This window comes from Limanda limanda, chromosome 2 (genome assembly GCF_963576545.1).
Source record: "Limanda limanda chromosome 2, fLimLim1.1, whole genome shotgun sequence".
Classification (NCBI taxonomy): domain Eukaryota; kingdom Metazoa; phylum Chordata; class Actinopteri; order Pleuronectiformes; family Pleuronectidae; genus Limanda; species Limanda limanda.
The window spans coordinates 4891526-4910352 of record NC_083637.1 but is presented as its reverse complement, the minus strand read 5'-3'; the positions used below and the strand labels follow the sequence as shown (position 1 = coordinate 4910352).

General features: G+C 43.6%; 1 protein-coding gene across 1 annotated transcript; it reads right to left on the bottom strand.

Moving 5' to 3' along the window:
* Positions 1 to 2706: 2706 nt before the first annotated feature.
* lpar2b (lysophosphatidic acid receptor 2b) lies at positions 2707 to 15774 on the bottom strand. Its single transcript, XM_061093423.1, has 4 exons — positions 15510 to 15774; positions 12714 to 13208; positions 8768 to 9027; positions 2707 to 5485 (listed from the first exon to the last, which is right to left on the bottom strand). Exons 1-4 carry the CDS (start codon positions 15763 to 15765, stop codon positions 5381 to 5383), a joined length of 1116 nt encoding a protein of 371 aa, XP_060949406.1. The 5' UTR covers positions 15766 to 15774; the 3' UTR covers positions 2707 to 5380.
* Positions 15775 to 18827: the final 3053 nt, after the last annotated feature.

Genomic DNA, 18827 nt, shown 5'->3' with positions numbered 1-18827 from the left:
TGCACGGAGGAGGAGGAGGAGGAGGAGAGCCAGCACCGGGGAAATGTGAGGAGGAGGAGGAGGAGGAGGAGGAGGAGGAGGAGGAGGAGGAGGAGAGAGGAAGGATGGAGGAGGAGGGAGGATGGAGGAGGAGAGAGGAGGAGGGAGGATGGAGGAGGAGGGATGGAGGAGGAGGATCCTGTGATGCAGACGCACAGTCACAATTTCATGATGACCAGGCTGAGCAACAGAAAAATTAATGTTAAAATCCTTCATACTAGGAAATAAAATATAAAAACAGCTATTTCTGAATGAGAATAAATGTCCTCACTTACGTCAGCTCCACGCCCCCACCCCCCTACACGTCACATGTGGACCAATGAGGATGTGATAGAAATTTAAAATCCTCATCTTCACGTTTTTTAATTAAAGTTAAAGCAGAAACAACAACAGGGATGACGTGGATGTTTCACGTTCACTTTAATTTTGGCAGTGGAGAGACATTTGAAATGGGAAATAAACTGTATGTGTCCACTTCCTCCACATGGAGGTGCTCTTGAGCAAGGCACAGACTTCACCTCACAGCTGCAACAGCAGAGGATTGTGGGTATAATGCAAAGGGATTTAAAAACACATATAAACTAAAACACAACAGGTTGATCCAAGGGTCTAATCAGGGTCCAGGCTAAAGAGTTTTATATTCTAAATATCGTGATTGTGATTTTGAAATAGTTGCATGTTTATAAACAAATAAATAATTATCAGATTATATCATATATATAAATTACACATTGCATTAAGACTGTATCTGATACCTCCTGTCCTGTCTAACAACTGTAATTTTAAAGAGGTAAATGCTGCGTGTTTGTAGAATGTACATATCGTTAGAATCTGTTCATGAATATCAAGAATATCAAGAATATCAAGAATTATGCCATTTTCTACTTTGTGCTCTGACAGAAACTAAACTTGATCTCTAAGAGAACAACCCTGTTTTAAGTAAAGATAAAACTTTACTGTTCAAGCCCAAATCCACATGTTTAAAGTCTGATAAAACACACATACAGCTTCAGAAGTTTCTTTCAAAGTTACATCATTTTCAGCCTTTTTAATAAAATCCTTTGATTAGATTTCAACTGGAAAATACAGTGACACACCGACAGGTACTTAAGACACAGTGACTCTGGAAGAAACCAGTTGATTTAGTCTAATTGCTGAAACATCAACACTGGTTGATGGACATGGAACAACAGCTCCCTCTAGTTTGGCTGTATATATACAAGTTTTTCTCCAGGCCTCCACAGGTTCTATTGTAATAATCTTTTTTTAACTCACTCATGATACATTCAAGGGTCATAAGATAATATTTAATACATAAAATACAACAAACTCATCCTGTATATCAGTGTGCGTGATTATATTTTAGGAGCCAATCACTGCTGGAGCTTTTCAAAGAGGAGCAGCTTCAGTCCTGAGAATGTGACTCAGCCGGTTAGTTGTCTTCCTGTGGACAAGTAGAAGATGAAACCGGAAATGAAGGAGGCCTGAGTTCAGTATCTGGTGTTTCTCTTGGAGTCGGGACAGGTTTAAAGTGAGGCTTTGATCCGGTTCATCAGATACGAGACGACACAAAGAGACGCTGTATTTAACCTGCAGCTCAACCAAGACGAGTCGAGAGCAACGGAGTTCATCTGTGACCGAGCGTGGGAAGAGAGAAGGTGTGTTGCTATATTTGTGTGTGTAGGCCTGGATGTGTTTGTGTCTCTCGGTGTTGTGTTCACATTAAGACCTTTAACCTTTTGAGATTATACATTATCTCTGGAGGTAACTCTTGGTTTAATTAGAACTAAAAAATTCAAATTCTAAAACAGTCTCTTTCTTTAACAGCAGTAAGTTTGTATTTTTAATCTGAAAACTATCAACTTGATTTCTTTCAAATGTTTAATTGGTTCATTTCAAGTATTGCAATTGGATTTTTTTTTATAAAACACTGATGTTTCTAAAACCACCCCAACCTAAGTAATTTAATTATTAAAAAAGAAAGAACCTAAAACTACGAATATAACAAGTATTTGTCGTATGAAACATTTGTTTCGTTTCTTTAGAAAATTGGAACTAAACCTTCACGTTAAAGGTGGATCACATGTTTATTCCTGTTGTTACAGGTCAGCTGACGATGGGTGGATCCTCCTCCAAAACAACCTTTGTCTGGAAAAAGAAGAAGAAATCCCCTCTGGAAAAAGCCTGGAGTGACCTGAAGGGGGCGCTGCCCGACAAGAAGCGCAAGAAGAAGAGTTCTCGGTCCCTGGACAAACTGAACTTGGATAACCTGAGGAAGGGGAAGTCTTCCCAGAGGAGATTCTCACTGCCAACAGACAAGAAAGAGCCGAAGCAAAGGTTTTCTCTGGGTAACATGAGGAAGACGCCGGTGAAGGAGGAGAAGGAGAGGAACGCAGGAGGGCTGGGGGAAGTGGGAGAGCAGATAAAAAGGGCATTTTCTCCGGAACAAAAGAAAGAGCTCAAGATTCAAGATGTCTCTCCCTCTGTGAAGTTAAAGACAAAGGAGAAAAAAGAGGAAAACGTTCAGAAAAGTGTCTCGAAAGCATCTAAAGTAACCTTCAAGTTCCCACGAGATGCATTCGTTTGACAGGAATCAAAGCAAAAGGACAATTTAGACAAAGAGACTTTTGTTTTGGAGATGAAAGAAAAGAAGACAGGAGAGTCAGAGACATTCAAGGTTTTTTAATGACGTCTCGGTGGAGCGTGAGACCACAGACTGAAAATAAAGATGGACGACATGACGGATCCTCAAAAGGGAATCTTGATCGCCCCCTTGTGGCTGGTTGCAGTATCCGTCTCAAACCCTTTCTTCTCCATGTTAGCGGGTGATTAGTTGACCATTTTAAAAATAAAACAGGATTAAACATTGTGAAACAGATGTGTTTTGGCACTCGGGATATTTTGGCTTCATGTTTCTACAACAGCGAGGATGTGCGTCGTCCATCTTTAGAATCAGTCTATGAACGAGACACAGGAAGTCAGTTTACGCGACATTAATCAGCTGCAGCACATTTTTTAACGTGAAGCGTCACATCGCTGCTGTTTACTCAGTCGTACATTTACAAAAAGGAAAATGATTGTAGCTGGTAAATGATGAAAAATTACAAAAATATTGTTTCTCCTTTACGGTGTTAATCTGTTTAAGTGCAGGAAATATCCACAAAATGAGCATAAATACATTTTTTACATCACAAACATTTAACAAAGGCGTATTGTGTCGTTCCAGCTCAGAGACGATTTACAGGACAGAGCAAAAACACTACAATAAAAATATGAGGATGAACAGTTTATAAACACATTGTGTATAAATGGCACAAACACAATCTCATCCAACAGAGTAAAATAAAAATAAAAATTATCCTTGATAATAACATCAGGAGATTTAAAACCAACATAAGTGCCAAACTCTTAAATTACAATTAAGCCAGAATCATAAAACAGAAGATTTATCATATTTGTTAAAGAAGAAATGATCAGTGGGCTCAAGGAACCACTTCCTGAAAAAGATAAGTTTAAACTTTACAAGACAAATCATGTTATGATGCTTTTAGATTTCTTATAAAACATTAATATGAATTTTTGGTTTCCAGACTTTACATTTTACATCTTTATACGTTTTTTCCTCTAACTTTTAATTGTAGAGGTCTTCAATTTAATAGTTTTAACAATGAAACTGAATAATGCCGTTTATGTAATGACATCAATGCGACTACTGATAAATTTAGTTTCGTTAAACAAAGAAAATAAAATTTGGACGAAGCAGAACTCGGGTCAGAAGACCGACCGACTGAGAGAAACAAGGAACGTGTCTTAAAAAGGTGATTGGAACATTTTCTAGATTAAAAACAAGAGCAGCAGTAAATATTATGAGCTTTGTTAAGACGGGTTTCACTGCATGAAAGTAGGTTTGGTTGAAACCACTGAGCAAGCTACACAACCTGGCAACACACAATGTTGTATGAGACTATGAGTAATCAGTGACGTCAGGGATTTAATCAACCATTAACAAATACGTCCGTTAACTCCCTTTATAAAATCCCCTTCATAAAAGCACTGTGGATAAAGAGCATCTCTTCTATGAGCCTCAGAGACTTTGTGCACTTGAAACCTGATTTCCACTGATTTTATATACACTCAGGTTTCGGTTTATAAGCGAAACCAACAGATACATCCTCCTGCATGAAGGTTACAAAGGTCAGATTTAGTTTATACAAACTTTATATTCGTGTTATCGCTCTGGAGACTGAAGTTAATTTATTGGCTTATACTGAAAGTAGATTTCTATCATTTATAGATTGAATAGATTATAGATTCACTGTATTTAAAATCAACGAGGGCAGGATAACTGAAAAACATCTCCCTGTGCAACGCAGCAACACAAACTGCAGCCTCCAAAATTATGATTAAGATGAATCCACATTACCATAAAATATTTACCACTAAAATGATTGGTTATGTCTCTGCTAACCAGTGCAGCTCCAGGTGTTCAATGACTCGTGACATTCACAACAATATGAGGTCACTGAAACCTTTCCCCACTGAAATCTGATCAGTTCCCCTTTCGAGTCCCAAGTGACAGCTGGTGAAAATATGAAGAAATCCCCTTGGAAAAAACATGTTTGGTGAGACCTTGACCTTTGACCTTTGAGCATCCAAAACCTAATCAGTTATTCTGTGAGTCAAAGTGAACGTTTGTGTACAATTTTACAAGATTCTCTCAAAGCTTTATCACGATATTGTGTTCACAAGGCAAAAAGAAAATGGCTTGACCTGTGAACACCAGCATCTGAATCAGTTCCTCCTCGTGTCCGACTGAACGTTTGTACCAAATTTGAAGAAAGTCCCTCAAGGCGGTCTTGAAATATAATGTTCACACAAGACTTGGACGGTGGGACAGCGAAAAAAACAAATCGTCTCCGGCCACTGGGGGTCGCCAGCGCCGGGACGGGACTGCAGTAGTTCTCGTCAGGTGTACCTAATAAACTGGTAACTGACATTAAACATGACGCCGCCTGCAGCTGGCCTTGTAACTCCACATTCTTCTGCTGTGAGACGCTCCACACACACACACACACACACGTTTCTTCTGTGCCGACATGTTCCAGTTGTTCAGCGGATGTTAGTCGTCTTCTACCACTGTCCTGTCAGGGTTGGGGGGGGGGGCAGCAGACGTAAAGATCCAATACACAGAATAAACAGCCTGTCGACTGAGGAGGAACAGACTTGGAGGTTTGTTTATGTGAGGACACACGCAGATCTGCAGATTTGCTGGTACACGTCCTCTCTCTCTCTCTCTCTCTCTCTCTCTCTCGGTCTGTTGAAAGTTCAGCGTTGTTTAAGTTTAACTCCAGTTGTCCGAGGAGGTGGGTGCGTCCTCCGAGCCGTGGTGGAGCAGACGCGTCCCGTTGCCTCTCTGTATCGGCACCTCAGAACGAGACTTGTAGGTCTACAGACAAGAGGTGGGGAGACAGATGGAGAGGGTGAGGCCAAGGTTTGGAATGAGGAGAAGGTGCAGCAGCAGCAGAGAGAGGAGAAGGAAGTGGAAAAGGAGGAAAGATGAGAAAATGGGTTAGTCGGGTTTTGTTAGTGGCAAAAAGACACAAAAGCGGCGGACACACACACGAGCAGACACGTCACAGCTGTTGGCACATTGATGCATTTATTCAGACGAGTTTTTAAACAATGTTTGTACAAAAATAAAACACGGGATAATAAGAAGATGCACCTGAGCTGTAAAAACAACACCAACAGTTAAAGGCCTATAATATGAAATAAAATATCCACATGTTGATTTATCTGAATAAAGAATATAGTTCTTTGAATATAGTGATTTCCCTATAAAAAAGATTCCTTTAATGAGATTCCCCTCCAGAGTTCTTAATCTGAAATGATTCATAAATGTGTTAACTTTTACTCCACAGCTGCTGAGAAAAAAAAAAAAGTTAAACGTCTTCTCAAACCTGCACGTGAACACACAAAACCACACACTCAAAGCTGCACTTCCTGTTAGGACCAGTAACAGGCTGCATGGGTGTGTGTGTGTGTGTGTGTGTGTGTGTGTGTGTGTGTGTGTGTGTGTGTGTGTGTGTGTGTGTGTGTGTGTGTGTGTGTGTGTGTGTGTGTGTGTGTGTGTGTGTGTGTGTGTGTGTGTGTGTGTGTGTGTGGTGGGTGTGTGTGTGTGTCTCCAGCATACACACATGCCAGAGCAACAAGTCAGAGGAAATGTGGCAAGCAGCACGTTCCACTCTAACCACCAGCGCACATCTGGACTGGTTTAAAACGCTGTACAACTCGAACACACACATGCACATGAGCAAACTGCAGAACACACAAATCCCGCGCTTAGTACAAAACCCTGAGTCAACCACTGCATGAGGCAGCGGGGATGAAACCTGTTTGCAGAACGAGGAAGCGTGAGCGAGTAAAAGGCCTCGGTCTATGAGATGTGAGTTTCACAGAGACGCTCTCCGCTGTGTTCTGATAAACACAACACAACCTCCTGAGTGACAAACACAATGTGTGTAGGGAATCTACAATCGTGCCAAGGTTTAGAGTACAAACGAGGATCCGCACACAAAAAAAACCCATGTTCACCTCGGACAAGGAGGTCGTCATTTCAGGAGGTTTATGCAAACACAACTAAGCCGATTTCCATAAACCTTAGAGGAAGGATGGGACAACACACTGTACTGTTTAAAGACACAGATGCTTTTTTGTCGGTGTTTCAGGTCCACGTGACAATTTGGCGAATCTGTATCTGAATGCAGATAAGCTCCCTGCGGGCGACCAAATCCTGCTGACTGAGCAAACAAGAAACGGAAACCAGTAAACTGCTGAGCGTTGTCCTTAACAAGTAGAATCTGAAAAATCACAACTAGGATCTGATTTGTGCGAGTGTGTGAGATGTGGTGCAGCTCGGGGTGAATGCAAGCTGTCGGAGCTTGGGCAAACGGTTCTCCTGTGTCGAGCACAAGAGGTGGAGAGCCCCCAAGGCAACGCTGAGCGAGAGGGGGGGGGGGTTAGCACTGTGTCCTCGTGTGAACCAAAGCAAACAAATCAATACATTTGTTCGGCACAGAGATTCAGTTTCTCCACAAAAACTACACTAGTTGGTCCCCGATGTCCCACCCAGTGCTCTGAGCAGATAGAAAATGCAGAATCTCAAATTGAGTTGAATCAATCTGAATACGGCTTTAATTAACTCCCAGTTTCATCGTTCAGAACCAGCGAGTCATAGATGTTTGGGCCTTAGTCTCTATTTTCATTTTCCTCATCTTGTTGTTATCATCAGAACCTGAGGATAAGAGGATCTGATCTCCTTCACATTGTTCGTTAACGGTTCCTCTGAGAGCCGACGTGTCTGCGGCTGAGTGCGTGACCGGAACTGAAAATACTGAACTGAGAAATCAGAGTTGCGTTTGCTGACTCTCTGTTCTCAGGTAATTACCTCTGCTAAGCAGGTTATGTTTTACATTGTGGAATGGGGCCAATCCAGGAAACAACTATTTAACATGGCGAGATGGAACATTAGACTTAGCGAAAATATGCGCTGTCCAGAGGCAGTGTAGTTATGACTCTTTTTTAACTATTAAAAGTGTGTCAAAGTCTTCTTTGCAGTATTTGAGAACTCTTTAAGAGCTGCTATCGGACATGCACCGAACTCCAGATAATCTCCTGAAATCATCCAGAGGAGCTCTCTGTGAGAACTGGATAATGTCGGAGTAAGTCCATGTACAGCGGGAGATTATCCGGAGTTCCAACCGCAAACGGACAAACTGGGTGTTTCTCTGCTTCTGCATGAATCACTGATTAATGATTGTGGCAGAATGTTCCCAGAGTCCTGTGCTGCAGGCAGAGCTGTCAAACTGCTCTTCAGCTCAGAGGACGTTGGTTTGAGGTTTAGTTCTGAGCATCGTGTGATTCTTGGAAAAGCCGTTCACCCACAGAGGAGATGAAAAGCAGAGGTGCGTTGGTTTAGATTTGCTCAAGCACAAAAAAGGGAAAGCAGAATCAAGATTTTACTGTAATATACAAACCAGACACTTTCAAACAATGAATCACTACATTTGACTTGAATTGAGGATGTTAACGAAAAAAGAGGAATGTTCGGTTTGAACTTATTTGTTAGAGATTTATCACCTAAATGTTGTTGCTTTGCCATCTGCAAAAACACGCCGACTACTGCAACTTAGGAATAAATGAGAAACTCCACCAGACACTAGCAAGACAAGGAGGAAATCTGCCTCTGATTGGTTGGTTTTGACGTCTTTTGAAGCAAAAACAAGTTTTGAAACTTCAGCTTTCCCGCTGGTAGGATGAACTCATTAGCAAACAGCTGCTTATTTACACATCTAGCTTGTAACAAACAAGAAGTTTGTAAAAACAAAAAAATTGTAAAAAATATTAAATAAACCCACTCAAGGGAACTGAACTTATTGTTAATTCTGGACGTTTTCACTATTGTTTTCATATCTGATTATATATATATTTTTTTATGTTGGAGTTACACTGTAAAATATTACCAGCAACATTTAAGCAGAATATGAAGTTGTTAAGTCGGCCTGGTTGTGGTTCAAACTGTTTGGTTGTCACGGTCATACTGAAAGTGGCGAGCGGGTAACCTCTGTCTACAACCAGCGCAGTTTCAAGGGTTTATTATTTACAGACCACAGTGAGAGTTGCTTTGTTTGTGATTGTTGTCGTCGTCTCCGTTGCTCTCAGACAGTACCTTGTGGTCCAGGGTGTTAAAGTGAGTCCCGGACGCGTCCTGGGTATTCTTGCCACTCCGGCACGGGTAGCACAGGATGTCTCTGAAGGTCTTCCGCATGCCCGAGTCCCTGAAGCAGTAGATGATGGGGTTGACGAAGGCGTTGCACTCGGCCAGCACCAGGAAGTACTTCTCGTAGCGCAGCACATTACATTTCTCGCAGCCCAAGCCGTCGAGCAGCAGGATCACCAGGCCGGGCGTCCAGCAGAGCACGAAGCAGCCTGGAGAGGGAGGAGGGCACGTAAGGTCATTACAAGGCTGGTGATGACACTGGCAATCAGCGAGAAGAGTTGAAGGAGTTTCACAGATAAAGAAGGAGAGGAAAGAAAATGAACAGAGTTGTAAAGAATGTGGAGAAGTAAAGGGGGGGGGGAGAGGGAGGGAATGTACTGTAAATTCCTCTGAAGACAATGTGCCTGCACACACACACACACACACACACGACGCACAACTAAGGCAACATCCACACTGACAATCTCTGTCCACACAAGCATTATCTAAATCCTTGTCTACACTAACGTGCATATCACATGACCACTAATGTGCGTGTCGGTGTTAACGGGAATTGTCGCAGATCGCTGGAATAACAAATTCACACATGTTAACAGTTGTATCATCGTAAAATCAAGGATTTAACTGCACTGCAGCTGTGAGCGAAGACAACAGGGTCAACAACACTTTTACTGGATTCCTGTGTCGTGCACTGGCAGCCAAGGCTTGGGATAGGGAAAGGTCATGTGATCAAATCAGGCGTATCTGTAGCAGAGAGGATGCGTTTTCAAACAAAAACATCGCAGTGTGGATGTAGCTCACATGCTGAGCCCTTGAACTGACTTAATACAAACACAAATCATGAGGAGAACCCACAATGTCCTCACCCTATTAGGTCTATGGGCTCAATATGGTCCTCACAAAGATACAAGTACACAAAAACACACAGTCACACATGCAGGTGGTCTGAGTTTAGTCTGTATGATCAAGTTCCATTACAATAATACTATTAGGCAGCAGAGGAATTCATTATGTACACACATTCTCAGCAGGTCCAGCATTAATGTACGAGCATGTGGAAGCTGAAGCTATAAGATGGAGATGTGACGAAACTGTGGTAACACATTCACACACACACACACACACACACACTGTGCAGTGTGCAATCCCAATATTTAACAGTTGCTTTCACGTTTAACTTTCTAATTTGAAACTAAAAACCAAGTCTTAACACCAAAATAGCAATTTGAAGACGTGATTATCGGACAAAATGTTCCCACTTTGCTAAAATGTCCTGAGCGCCCAAGGTCAAACCGTCAAGCTGGTCCTCACAACCATACAAGTCCATGACCCCCCCCCCCCCACCGCTGTGTGGTGTCGTCCGGGCAGGAGAGGAGCTGTGTTCTGTCACAGTAACACAACTATGCAGCTCCCTGTCAGGGCACGCTCACACTTCTCCTCACATGCCGGAGGTGCTGAACCCTGGCTGCCGAGCGACGCCAGAAAGACGTGTAACATTTTAAAAAACGCTGAGGAATTTAATCAAAAGTTCAAAATGGGAGAGCAGCAGCCGAAGAGGAGGCCGGGAAGAAGAGGAGAGAGGAGAGAGGAGAGAGGAGAGAACGGCCAGTTTGGCAAACAATGAGGAATCGGTGGGAGAAAGAGGGAGGTAGTGAATGTGTGTTGGGGGAGTGGAACAAGTACAGACAAGCTGAGAGGAGCCTGAAGAGGCGGTGGAGTCGGTCAGAGGTGGAGGAGGTGGAGGAGGTGGGGGAGGTGGAGGAGGTGGAGGAGGTGGAGAAGGCTCCGGGTATTGTCTGTAGATTTATTCTGGGAAGATTCAAGGGAGGTTTTCCCTGGAAGTCGCTTGAATCTCTTGTGAAATGAGCAATAAAATGTACAAGGAGCATCAGACCGGACCTGAGGTGTTTTCTCTATTATTTATCAGTTGGCAAATAGGAGCCGTTCACAAACACACAAGTGTTTACATTCACTGCTCGCAGATATGAAACCGTTTGTTTTATAGAACAAAAAGATTTACATTTATATTATATATAAAAATGTGATTTTTGCTTGTATTTGAGTTTTCTTACTTCCACCAACGACGTAATCAGACATGTGTTTGTTTGTCAGCAGGATTGGGCGAATTATACATTTTTAGAATATATGCTTTTAAGTGGACTGTTGCCAAATTAAATTTTGTTGTGTTAGAAAGATGCATAGTAACAATAAACCTAAAAAACAACTGGCCAGAATTCAACTAAACTGGGTGGAAGGATGGAACATGGGCCAAGATAGAACCCATTAAATGTTGGCGTTGATTTCCAAGATAATCATTCATGGATCATGAATCGTAGAAGACAAAAACGAAGCAATCTGTATTCACATTTAGTGAACTGATATCTGGGAACACGTGAACTTTAAGGCCAATTTATGCCTCTACGTCTTTTCTAAAACGGACAGATAAGACCGCCCTATCCGTCATGGAACGCCCTCTCCGAGCGCCTCGGAGAGCTTTTCGTGCACCTCTGATTTTTCTTACTGTCCGTGTTTATTTCGGAGACCCAACGGACAGACCTTGGCTGTGATTGGTCCGCGAACGACATAATTTCCGTATGACGTCATTTCCGTATTTCACATTTCCGGACCTCAAACTTCCTGCTTCCTTCCCTGTGTCACATAAACCCATACACAACTACGGTTCTACGATTAATGTGACGTGTGTGTTAAGCCAGCGGAGTTGACCGGCTGACGGTACTTCGTTAGAGCACTGACGGCATGTGTGCACGGTCACAGACGGTTATAACGAGCTTTCATAACGGCGCTAGCAGGCTAGGCTAGCGGGCTAGCCACCATGCTTAGTGCGGTGGTAACGGTGCAAAAACCCGCCGTCACGACTTTAATTCCCCTTCTGTCTTGACACTGTTTCTATAATACCGTCAGGTTAGAAGCAAACAATGGGTAGTAGTTAGTGTCGGGAGTCCCTGCTGACTGTGTGTGGAAGCTGGGGGGAAGCTAGCTCCGTGTAGCCTCAAGCAGATTCAAGCTGTGGAATCAGCAACACAGATCGGAAACAAGACCTGGGAACCGCTGCGCTAAGAAACGATAACATCAGCATCTTGACCTGCTGGGTGTCACTTTATTTAGTTCTGTTAGTTGCCATGGTTCAGTGTGTGGGAGGCAAGCCGACAGAGGTAAACAGACACACGTGGACTTCTCTCCCTCTCTGAGCTCGTCTTCCGTTGCGCCACCTATGGGTTTGGCGGTGAATTGTTTTCAACGTACAGTCGTCGGAGAAGTAAAAATCAAAAAGACTCTCCTCTCTCCGTGCAACCCTCTCCGAGAAACGGATACGTAGAAGCATAATGGAGCCTTTAGGGCGGCTTGATTAAAGTGACCTTGGGTCCTGGGGGAGGAATCTGCTCTGCTGAGCACCATTCTAGTTGTGTTGGTGCATTTCCTGCAGGTTTAAAGTGGGAGAGAGCTCTGCTGGTATTTCACTGAGACACATTAACTCAAAGTCAATGAATGAAGATGTTTTTCTACACATTTTTTAAATACCCCCCCCCCTGAGCTCTATGGAATTCCATTCCTTTTTCACATTTTTACCAACTGACAAACAACATTCATGACTAACATTTCCCATTTTCAGCTTGTTTACTTTAACAAGAAACGCTGACTCAGTTTTCGACTGTCCTCACACAGATTGAAAACAGATTCCGTCTGTTGACAGCGGAGAAAACACATGTTGTCATTTCAAAACGTACTGAAGGAAAAGAAAGAAATAACGGCTGATTAGAATTTACCATAAGTTTGGCGATTAAAACTTTCCCGTTTACCACCCACTCCTTGATGTGTCTGTGTGTGTGTCTGTGTGTGTGTGTGTGCGTGTGTGTGTGTGTGCACGCTCCCTCACCCAGGATCATGGAGACGGTCTTCATCAGGTTGAACACCGTCTCTTTGTGTCTCATCTGGGACGTGTGCTGGGACATCTGCTTGCTCTTGTGCCTGACGTAGATAAAGATGCGGGTGTAGACGACCACCATGATGGAGAAGGTCATGAGGTTGAGGACGCCCCAGAACACCAGGTAGCTGCGGCTGTAGAGCGGCGCCATGGTGGAGCAGTTGGGCAGGTCGCAGAGGCAGTGCCAGCCCATGGTCGGGACCAGGCCCATGAAGATGGCCACCAGCCATATGCACACCATGATGATGAAGACCCTCCTCTTGCTCATCTTGCTGTGCAGCTGCATGTTGAAGATGGTCTGGTGACGCTCCACGGCCACGGCCAGCAGGTTGAGCACCGAGGCCGTCAGACTGGTGTCGATCAGCCCCTGTCGCACAAACCACTGGTACTTGGACAGCTTGATGGTCCAGGGACCAGTGTGGAACATCAGGTGGAGGTAGGAGATACCTGCGAGGAGAAGAGTGAGGACTTCATTACAGATAAACTTTACACAGAGCGACAAGTTGTTGCAACATAAACCTTTTAATCTGCGTTTGGGCCTCTCGCCTTTTTAATGCAAGTCATTAAATAACAGCTGACTGGCTAACGGAAGAGAATGGATCATGCTCTGGATAAATCAAGACGTTAGGAGCCGGATCCTTTCCCAGTTTGCCAGTGGGCTTCTTTGTTTGCTATTCGAGATGAGAGATTGTTCATCTTTGGGATGGTAACATTGTTTGGTGACACCTAGAGTTTACTGAAAGAAGAGGCAGCTTGGTTTTGTTTTCTAAACTTAGATAAATGTCTGTTTTTCTTTGTTCGATTTATTTGTTTGATTTAAAAACAGCCTGTTTCCTCTCCTCATTTATCCTCCTCACAATAAATATCTTTATTTTAACCAACATCTGTTTTTTATGTTGCTTCACTTTAGGGATGGGCATAATTAATCGACGATCGATTAATTGATCATAAAGAATTTCGTCGAGGACATTATTTTGTCTTGACGAAATTATGTTGCGTTCACTGCCAATACTGCGAAGCTATACGTCTCCATGAGCGCATGAGTAGGAGGGCAGAATATCCGATTTGCCTGAACGCAGCACAGTGACGACGTTAGCAGCTGTAGGAAGCAGCCCGCAGCTATGCCCTACAGTTTATGAGCTTTACTCTACAAGCCCCGCTGGGGGACCGGCGGCTGGCCGCTGAGAGCTAGATGGATTTGACGGTTCTCGACCTCTCAGTTCGGTTGTTGTCATGTCATCAATCCCGGAACCTCACCCAGACCCGGGTCTCTCCGGGTTCCCTTCCCCGTAGACTGAGGGTCCGTGTGCGGACATTCAGCCGAGCTCCGCAGCGGAGGCTAGCTCGAAAGCTAGCCTCTTTGGACCCGGACAAAGCCGGGTCTGGTGGAGGGGCTCCGGGAGTGAGAACGTGACAACGGCCGGACTGAGAGGTCAAGAACCGTCAGATCGAGCTAGCTCTCAGCGGCTAGCTTCTCTCTCAGCGGGGCTGAAGTGTACAGCAGCGCATATTTTCAAGTGTAACCATTGAACCCGTTTAACTGCCACAAGAGTTGTTCATCTTGTAATAAAGATCTCAATGAGGAAACACGCTGTGTTTTTTCTATTTTCACTGCATTTTAACAGCCCATAAATAGTGAATTTTAATATGAAAATATTAATGATAAATTCGTCATTAACTCTCCCGACGATCGATTAAGACAATTTAATCGAATGCCCATCCCTACTTCGCTTACAATCTGCATCTTAAGAGAAGTAACAGAATTTGCTGCTTCACTAATTTAATAATGAAGAAACAGTAGAAAGAGTAATTCCAAGTGCCGATATAGTTATAACATTATATATTTATACTGTATAGGATTGAATATACATTGTATTATTGTATATATATAGTATTAAAAGTGTGTTTCCCTCTAAACAGGACCTGACCTTCACTCGCACACAACACACCAGTGGAAAAATGATGTGACTCAAAACACTCTCTGTTTTCTAAACCCACTAATCTGCAGCATCTTGACCTGCGTCATCTCAGATGTACCAGCATCACCGCATCGGAACCCAGCGCCGTGCTAATGCAAAGCATCCACACTCATACACGTCTCACAGAGGAAGTATTTATAACATAGGGAGTTTCATACCAGCTACTTTCCTGTGTCAGTAAAACCACATTTCAACAAGTCCTCTGTCACTTAAAACCTTTATTTTTAATCTATTATAAAAAAGCCCTCAGGCAGCCTCACTGTAAAACTTTACCACAGTATGGACTGGAGTCAGAAAGTGCAGAAACAAAAACCAATTTCTAGATGTTTCATATGCGAGTCTGTGGTTTATAAGAGGTCTAAGGCATTTTCTCAATTATCGTCTTTAACTTTTATGATATCCACATGTGTCGTTGATTCCCATGTGTTTTCTATTATTTTCTGAGGCGTCGATCTCAGCTTCGTCTTTCCTGAGGATCAACATTGACCTAGAGCATCGTGAAAAGAGATGATTTGGCCTTAAAGCTGAAAGAATGTGTTTAGAAATTCTTCAAATCTCAAGTGAAAACACCCTTTCAGATGTGGGTGAATTCTTTTGATGGGTTTAAAAAGTCTTGAGTTCACAAAGGTTGCGGAGAGGGTGAAACCTCCAGAGTCCCTGTCACAGTGCTGTGTTCTGACTGAGCTGTGGCTCCACTAAAACCTCTCAACGTGTTCAAATGCAGTTTAAATAGAACGAGCAGTTATAATAAAAAGTAAAAGGACGGTACCTGAGAACAGGTCTGACACAGCCAGATTTCCCAACAGGTAGTAGATGGGAAAGTGAAAGCGTTTGTTTTTAAAAATGGCCCCAATGACCAGAAGGTTGGAGAAGATCACGATGAAGCAGACCGCCATTCCCATAGAGACGATCGCATAGTCCCGATTACGCCAGTGTCCGCTGATGTTCTTGCCGCTCTCCTCGTAGAAGAACTTGACGGAGCGGTTAAAGTAGCATCCCTCTTTGTCATCGTATAGGGTATCCATGTTGAGATGTGGGCGGGGGGGGGGGGGCGTGCGATCAGAGAGGAGCTGGGGCTGGGGCGGGCGATTGCAGCGTTGCAGATGGTGAGCGTTGGCGAAGGACTAGGGCGCCATTCAGACTCGCCCTCTCAGGTGAGCTGGGGATCGGCATGCCATCCGCTGGACGGGTGAAGACCGGAGGGATCCAGTTTGAAGTCCGAGGCGCTGGAGTAGCGTCTTCAATCTGTGGATGGAATGATGGATTACGTTAAAACTACTAACTTTATGCATGAATGCGATTAATTAAAGTGTGATACATCCCATTCCATCATATCGGTCCCAAAACACACCAACGTGCACTGGGAACTGTGGGAAGACGACTTTTCGCCACCTTCCGTCCATCTTATCTGTTTCAGCGGTGAATGTTTCCACCAGCCAATAACTTCATGTGGTCTGAATGATGTGATCAGTCGTGTTTATTACAGTCGACTCTCTCTATTGATGCTATCGGGACGTGAAGAGGGTTTTAAAAAAGTACGATAAAAAGGGTTTCAGAATTAAATACCCAACCCAGGGCTTAACAAAACTGCAACTGAATATTTATAAGTTGAATTAAGAGAATAAAGTCTTTCCTACATTGGTTTCTCTGTGAAATAGTTTTAATTTCAACATAAACCGATTATAACCCAAGCACACCAACCCAATAAGCGTTATTTTGTCAGGTTAACATTGATTATGATCATCTAAGCCGGAGGAAGCGTCAGGGTCAAACAACAATAGAACACCGTTAAAAGTTAGAATCCAATAGCGATTGGTTTAATTTTAGCTGATACATCCATTAATCAATTATCTATTCGGACCATCACCGGCCTCACAGCTGACGAGTGAACACACGCAGCCTTCTGTACGTTTTTGTTTTATTTTTTTCATATGTAAATAGATTTCCCTCAAGCAGAAGATATCTACATTACAAGGCTGACTGGTTCAAGAATTATAGTCTGCATGAACCAGAAAATCTTGATCAGCAGCCACCGCAGCTATTTGTACTTTTACTTATTGTTACTAAGCTGAAGCACAATTATCCACAGGTCCCGACAAGTCACGACAGGTCACGCCAGGCTTCGTTGAGGGAACGCCGACGTTAAGAAAACAACCACGTCTCAGACCGGATCTCAGCCGTCGCTTCGGGACACTCGTCTCAATCTTTCCTACTACAGGCATCAATCCTCCGTTCACAGTAAACATGGACGGGCCACATGGTCCCTTCACACTTTCTGCTGTTTTCTTAAGAACGCCAGCTCAGCTCCACCTCACAACAATGGAGACAGCCGAGCGGCTCCCTACAGCAGAGACACACCTCATAATTACACAGTCAGCTATGTAACTCAATCTCAACCCAAACATGCACACCACACACACACACACACACACACAGACACACACACACACATGCATGCACGCACAGGGAGGGATCCTCAGTGACCCACTCTTCTACCGAGGGTGTGTGAAGAGAAGTCAAAAAAACAGAAACCGGGACGTTTAGAGGCTTAAGACGGAGATTTGCAGGACAAGGATTTGATTAAGTCAACAAGTTAAAAAACGCTTGAGGAAAGAGGAGAAACAAATGCAGTGAAAGAATGACAAAGCGTCAACAAAAGTCAAGACAAGAATTAGTCTAATGGGTCGGGTGTTGAGATGTGTGGGTGAATGTAACACTGACAGGTTCCCATGTGTGTGGTCGGAGGCAGGAAGTCTCAGTTTCCACTGCTCAGAGCTTCAGCTCACGTCTCTGTTCGACCTGCTATCTTAGGTAATCTCGTCTTTAAACACAAACTCTGGGTGATGACAACTTCCACGCTTTAGCAGACGGTCACTACGATTACGCTGAGCTCGACACATTCAATGCTGCACACCTTAAAACACGCTGAACCTGCCTGTTTGGCACAAGCTGTTTGTTTCGGTCTGTGACGACGCTGGTCGCCGCTTTTCTTTCTGAAGCTGTAACAGTGACCTGCAGTAATTGAGCCGTTTGCAAATAAAGGCTTGAATGCAGAATCAGTGGCCGCTGTCATGGATACGGTGATGGGTCCCAGCCGCAGCAGCTACAGAGCGCTGGTCCCCTCTTTATAAACTTCGTCACGAACAGTGTTTCCCTATGAGCTATTAAGACTGCGGTGGCCCACCATACTCCAATTTGTCCGCCACAGTTTTTTAACGACCAAACTTTTTTTTTAAACTTCTCATATTATCATTAGAGATCTCTAACTTAGACCACAGTGCAACCGCATGTTCGTGGCGTCTATCAGAAAGTCAGACCACATAAGTTCGGCTGCACACGCGACGAGCAGCTCTTTCCACACGATAACTTATCTCTCACTCTTTAGCCTGTGAACTGGAGCTGTCACGCAGAGTCGGTGTGGGCAAGAGTGACTTTCATGGGCGTGTCTACCGGAATTGATTGATTTGATTCTATGGGAAACGCGACACTCACACAAGAGGAAATGGAATTATTAGAACGTTTTAAAAACAAATTGCACAAACACTCACAGATTGAACAAGTTCCCTAAATACGTCTGGATTTGTTTTCCATCAAGTTTCACGAATGACACCCTGAGAAATACTTGAAAATGTCAATTAAAATATATAAATGTCCCACTGACAGAAAAAAGGACACAATATCCAACTTTAAGCTGCTTGACAACTTTACAACGACAATAACTCTAAAGACTCACGTGTCAGTTCACCACACAAGTAAGAGACAAAAGTCAAGAGCTCCACCTCGAGCGACTGCCTCCGTCCTTCACCACTCTTATCCTCAGGAGCCCAGCCAGAGGCTTGTAAAGAGGCCGGCACTGATAAGGAAACCAAATGAAAATGGATTGTAGAGAAGGAATCCTTTAAAACTTTCCCATTTTGTTTTTAGCCGTCAGCCCGAAGGTGTTTCGATTCTCTAAAGACAAACTACCACACACTGAGTTCACTGAGGCGGCTCCAGGTTCTACGGGCCTGAATTTCCATGACTGTGTGTTGTAATGCATCACGTGCCTTTGTGTTTGTGTGTGAATGAACCGGGCTGAATCGGTAAA